Genomic DNA, 6,661 nt, shown 5'->3' on the forward strand with positions numbered 1-6,661 from the left:
AAAAACTTGAGTACTGTGTGCACTTCTGTTCACCTCAACATAGAAAGGATGTAATTGCACTAGAGAGGGTACAGAGAAGATTTACGAGGACGTTGCCAGAACTGGAAAATTGTAGCTATGAGGAAAGATTGGATAGGCTGGGGTTGTTCTCTCTGAAAGAGGGGAGGCTGAGGGTAGATTTGATTGATATCTACAAAATTGAGGGGGGCCTGGATAGAGTGGATGGGAAGGGCCTATTTACCTTAGCAGAGGGATCAGTGACTAGGGGGCATTGATTGGTAGAAGGATTAGAGGGGAGATGAGGAAAACATTTTTCACGCAGATGGTGGGGGTCTGGAACTCACTGCCTGAAAGTGTGGTAAAGGCAGAAACCCTCATCTCATTTAAAAGGTGCCTGTATGTGCACCTGATGTGCCGTTAGCTGCAGGGCTACGGACCAAATGCTGGAAAGCGGGATTAGGCTCGGAGGCACTTTTTGTTTCAGCCAGTGCAGAAACACTGGGCCAAGTGGCCTCTTTCTGTGCCATAAACTTTCTATGATTCTACGGCACATATTCAAACTTTTCCACTTGCATTACATGATACAATTAGAAGTTTAAGAGCAAGGTGTTTAAGACAATCAGCAACAGAAAGATCAGAATCACACTCCAGCACAAACCAAAAAGTGGAATCCACAAAAAGCAGCAAGATAGCACAGTGACACTGCACAATGCTACAGGATTAACCACACAATTCATCCAATGGATGAACCCCAAGTCCTAGCTGTGCCAAAGGCGAAGTAGAGATTTTCAAAGAACATTTAAATGGAGAACACCTCCATCAAACAGAGCTTTCATGGAGAAATGGTATACAACATGGGTGAAAATATAGAATATAACAAAAAATGCTGGAAATACTCAGCAGGTCTGGCAGCATCTGTGGAGAGAGAAGCAGAGTTAACATTTGTGGTCAGTGGCCTATCAGAACCCTAAATTCTGCTTCTCTCTCCACAGATGCTGCCAGACCTGCTAAGTATTTCCAGCACTTTTTTTTTTATTTTAGATTTCCAGCATCTGCAGTATTTTGGTGAAAATATAGATCTGTTAAGAAAACCATCAGAATAAACCTACTGGCACAGATCAACAGTGAAAGGATAAGACTCTGAATAGGCTTCACAGAACAAACGACAAATTAAAGTAGGGACCAGTGAAATTTGTTAAGTGGAACAAATAGTACATCTCAGTGAAATCCTGCAACATTATTAGTTCAGCAACGTTGCCAGAATGGACATCTGCATTGTAAAACGGTCATACCAACTTCAACAATGCACACCAATTCAGAAAAATTCTCTGAACAGATTAAGTAAAACTTTAACAAATCATCCTTCCCCCCTCGCCACAATAATCCAGATTATTTTATATCAAATTTCAAAACAGAAACAATCAAGAGGGGTCAAGCTAGAGGCCTTGGTGGCCATATACATAAAAGCAGGACAAGCTGATAAAGGTGGTTAAAAAAGCATACTTGAGTTTATAGAGAAATATAAAAGAGATCATGCTAGAACATTATAAATCACTGGTTAGGCCACAGTTGGAGTACTGTGAATAATTCTGGGCACCACACTTCATGAAAAATGCAACGGCCTTAGAAAGCGTACAGAAGATATTACCAGGATGTTACCAGGGTTGAAGGACTTCAGTTATGAGGGGTTTGAAAAGTTATGATTCTCCAATGGTGGGGGAGTCCAGAACCAGGGGTCATAGTCTAAGGATACGGGGTAAACCTTTCAGGACTGAGATGAGGAGAAATTTCTTCACCTAGAGAGTGGCGAGCCTGTGAAATTTGCTAACAAAGAAAGCAGTTGAGGCCAAAACATTGTATGTTTTCAAGAAGGAGTTAGATATAGCTCTTAGGGCGAAAGGGATTAAAGGATATGGGGGGAAAGCAGGAACAGATTACGGAGTTGCATGATCAGGCATGATCATAATGAATGGCGGATCAGGCTCAAAGGGCCAAATGGCCTACTCCTGCTCCTATTTTCTTTGAACAGAGAAGGTTAATAAGTGGTGACCTAATGAAGGCTTTCAAGATAATGAGAGGTTTTGATGGAAGAGTTAGAGAAAAACTATTCCCCATGGTGAATGGGTCAATAACCAGAGGCCATAGATTTAAAATCATTGGCAAAAGATCTAGAGGGCAGATGAAGAGAAATTTTCCACTCAGTTGTCAGAACACGACTTGGAAAGGTGGTGAGAAGCCAACTTCGTAAATAATTTTAAAAGAGAGGCGCACAGGTACTTCAGGATGAGGAACTTACAGACAAAAAGCAGGGATGTGAACAAAGCAGGGATGTGAACTAAGCATGTTTGCTCTTTCAAAGAGGCAGCACAGGCATGACAGGCCGAATGACCTCCTTCTGTGCAAGTTTCTATGATCTTAATGTAGGAAGGGCTGTAGAGCAGGAGCCAGGCTCTACAATAATTTAAACCACAGTTACTGTATGAATATTTGCATTTAGATCACTGAACTCTACACAAGCCCCTCTGTTGGTGAGTCTCTCAGAGCCACAGAAAAACTAAATAAAGCTGTGTATTATGGAGCGGAAATTTTATTCCATGTTCCAGAAGCAAATATCAGACAAGCATATTCAAACATGACAGAATTAGAGGGTGCACGCTTCTATATATTTTACCAGAAGTCAAAACACTTCACCTACCCAAAGCCATACAAATAATCTGTAGCACACATTAAATGAAAATGTAACTTGCAGGAGCTTGGGGGAAGGGAGGTGGGGGGGGGGGGGGGGGGTGCGTAATCAAAGAGGTTGTGCCCCAGAAAAAAAACCTGCAGCTGTCCAATAATATTTGTACAAGACTTCCTCAGGGTCAGGATAAACGATGGAACCTAGTTTCTAAACTGACATAAAACTCTTTGCAAATGTAGGATGTGACTCCACAGAAATCACCAAAGTTATGAATCGTGAACGCCAATTCAAAATGCAGCATTTTAATAAAAAGGGCACGATTCATTTTTGAATAACTACACAACTCATGTTTACTATTAGTGAGGACATCTTACCCAATTAAACTCTATACCAATGGATGGATTACACAGCACTTTTACATGGGCTTCTCTATTGGTAGAGGAAACATTCATACTTGTAAGATTCCACTACATTTTACAACCAGAAGCTACTAAGTCACCACATTAAGTCAGGATGCTACAATCGGTACAACATGCCCCAATGTAGGGTATAAGGTATACCATTTTTCCTATGAGTATAATTAATTTTCCAAGGTCAGTGGTAGGATATAGTATTGTTTAGGATTGGCTAGACTTATGAGTATGTTTTATTTAACCATAGATTGATCTACTGCTTCTTGGGCAATCAGACCAGACTAACCTTAGTCACGTCCTCAAAGAACAGCAAGCCATGACAAGGAAGCCATCTTCACAGAAAACAAGACATTTTTACAGCTGATTCTGTCTTATTTGTTTTAACTGAATAGATAAATCGCACTCCAATTTTTGTTTTGCATGGAGGCATTTTAGTTGAGATTTTTCCATTCACCTTTCGTAAAAGGCCTCATTACAAAACTGCAATTAGTTGGTATGATGTCAGAAAAATAAACTTACACGAACAGCTTTAAACAAAGAGGCGTTATACAAAACCTAGAACTTTGTGAATTTTTAAACAGATAACTGATGTAATGTTTCACTCAAGTTAACATCTAGCCATTATCAGTAACATGACAACTCCAGGAAATGAGACTCCAATTCTGGGATAAAAACCCAGCCACAAATGGCATTTAAACATCATTGTGGGAACACTTTGCTGAGACATCAGACTTACATGATATACATAATGTAGCAATCATTATTTTTTTTTAAATAAATAGGCTTCCTCAATGGAACAGCAAGTTAACACACCGTCTTGTATGGTACCGAGCCACAAAGTTCAATTAGGAAATGAGCTATCAGCTTGGCCGGGGGGGGGGGAGGAGGAGGGTGGGGCTCCAGTTTGTTTTAATACCTGTACACGGAGGAGAAAAACAAAATCAGCCTGGAATTTCCCTTCTGATCTTTGCCCAGCAACCTCTACTGTAAACTTTATGTGCGGACATTGGGCAAGAACAGGGTTGGGCGGACTTAACTGCCCACAACAGTTAAACAGTCTGAAAATGCTCAGTGTCTAGACTAACATGAAAAATGGCCAAAGTAATGGAGGGCTGCCAATATCAGTGGAATGACAATGCACCTAAAATCATTGGCTTGAGGACAGAAAACTTGCTAATTCACAACAACTTTTTAAAAAATGACCTGGTCATAGGAGTTTCTCAACAAAAGGTGTGTAAAAATGTTAAACTCTTCGGATTACCCCAGATGTGTTTTCGTGCCCATTTATGTGCTACGACTGCGAGTGCTGTTGAATCTGCACTATTTACACTATAGGGTGTATTACACAGTACTAGTAACAGTTATGCAAGCACAGGCAAGAAGTTACATTACTGGCCTGTTGCAGCAGGCTGGAAACTCCACAGGCGCCAGGAAAATCACATCTTCAGGTGGTTCTCTACACTTTTGAGACAGTACTGCTTAATTCACTCCACGTCACTCCTGGTGGCATTGATGCTGTAGTGCAAAGGGCCTCTGAAGAACCCATTGCAATTACATAAGACATGGCCATATTTAACCAAAGGGAAAGTTAGTTGGCATCACCACACTTGGACCTCTCAAGTTTGCACATGTACTTTCTACAGGTTATCTGCATGTATATGTGCCAGTAAGCAATAAGAATCTCAAGCCACAACTATATCTCCAAAATAAAGTGACTTCAGAACAAATCACCAGGTCACAGTCCAATTAAAATATTGTACTTACAACCTTACATCCTGCATCGCGATCTACATAATCACCACTTTCCCTACTCCCGAAAATTTTACAGCCTCTCCCGACTTCCTATATCCTCGTCTGTACATATCTATATCCTATTCCTCTCAAATGCCCAGACTCCTCTTCCACCTTTATCCTCCCCAGTCTCTCATCTCCAAGAGCTGCCTATTTTTCTCTCCCAAATGCTTGAACTTCTCTCCCCATCTCCCTGAAGCAACCGCATTCCATCATGCATTTTTTCAAATCCTCGCCTGTATTTGACTCTTTTCCACTCATCTTCCCTCACCTGTACTACTTCCCTCTCCAACCCCTAGTCTTCTTTCCCTCCAAATTCTCACCCTCATCTCCCAACGCCCTAAGCTCTTCTCGAGCATCTTCCCGCCCGCGGAGCCCCGGCCTCCTTTCCTGGATCTCCCCTCTCTCTGTTCACCATCCCACCCCCGGCTCCCAAATCTCTGCCTCCTCTCCCGCCCCCTCCCATTCCCTCTACGGGTTCCGGCTCTCTCCCATTCCCCCCCGCCCCTCGGACGACACCGCACTCACCAAACCATGCCATAAGCTCCCTCCCCGATGTAGCTGAGATTGGTGTATCGCGGCCCAGTGTCAAACACCTGCCCACGAATCACTTCAGGCCCGGTTGCGCACTGAGGCAAAGTCGGCGCAGCCGCCATCTTACTCAGATCATCCGGAATGACCAAGGATCGCACCGATTGGACTGACGACCACACGTGACGGCAAACCAACAGGGAGGGGCACGATTGGACCACTGGAAACCAGCTGACTCGCAGCACCAGCGAGCAATTCGATTGGACAATGATAGACCACCTGACCCGCAGCTGCCAACGAGTGTTTTGATTGGACGGTGATCAGGATTGAAGCACTGGGTGGGTATTCAGAGGCCGAGTGTAATAAGGTGGTGAGTAAAGAAAGAGGAACTTAAAACTTGCATTTATATAGCACCTTCCATGACTCAAGAGGCCCAGAAGCGCTTTACAGCCAATGAAGATAGGTAGGAAAGTAAGTTGTGAAGAAGATATAAGGAGGCTACAAAGAAATATAGATAGGTTAAGTGAGTGGGCAAAGATCTGGCAAATAGAGTATAATGTGGGAAAATGTGAAATTGTCCATTTTGGCAGAAAGAATAAAAAAGCATATTATCTAAACAAAGTGATTGATGACAACGCTACGTCATCAGGATGCGCCGCGGTGCACACATGCGCACACGGTCTCAGGCCCTCTGCGCATGCGCTGCGGTCTGGATTGCCAGGACCAGTTTGCGCATGCGCAGATAACGTCATCGCGTAACGTCATCTTCCTCGGGGAACACGCCAGGTTGGCCTCTGCGCATGCGCAAACTGGTCCTGGCAATCCGGACCGCAGCGCATGCGCAGAGGGCCTGAGACCGTGTGCGCATGTGCGTCAATCTTCCGAAAGCTTCGGCGCGAGTTTTTGAAAATGGAAGGAGGAGAGGTTTCGTCGGGCATTTTATCTCAATTATTTAGTCATTTTGGACATTTGCTTCATTTTTATTAGACAGAGGAGATTGTTCCAAGGTAAGTTGCTCTGAAAATATTTACATTGTCTGGGGCACCGCATGTGCTCCAGTCCCTGTTGTTAAATTGGTCTGAAAACATTTCAAAGGAGGGAAGGGAGGGGGGAAAGGGGGGAAGGGAGGGGGGAAGGAGGGAAGGGAGGGGGGGAAGGGAGTGGGGAAAGGAGGGAAGGGAGGAAAGGGGGGAAGGGAGGGGGGGAAAGGGGGGGGGAGGGAAGGAGGAAGGAAGGGAGGGAG

At 43.8% G+C, this 6,661-nt stretch overlaps 1 protein-coding gene across 1 annotated transcript in view; it reads right to left on the reverse strand.

Annotated features, from left to right (window-relative positions):
* mapk1 (mitogen-activated protein kinase 1) overlaps window positions 1-5,578 on the reverse strand; it is a 114,910-nt gene extending 109,332 nt beyond the window's left edge. The window contains exon 1 of the mRNA XM_068055354.1: window positions 5,416-5,578. Coding sequence (XP_067911455.1) covers window positions 5,416-5,543 — 128 coding nt within the window. The 5' untranslated portion in view covers window positions 5,544-5,578. The remainder of the gene's footprint in view (window positions 1-5,415) is intronic.
* Between the last annotated feature and the right edge of the window lie 1,083 nt (window positions 5,579-6,661).

The sequence above is a fragment of the Heterodontus francisci genome, chromosome 23 (genome assembly GCF_036365525.1).
Source record: "Heterodontus francisci isolate sHetFra1 chromosome 23, sHetFra1.hap1, whole genome shotgun sequence".
In the NCBI taxonomy this organism is placed as follows: Eukaryota; Metazoa; Chordata; class Chondrichthyes; order Heterodontiformes; family Heterodontidae; genus Heterodontus; species Heterodontus francisci.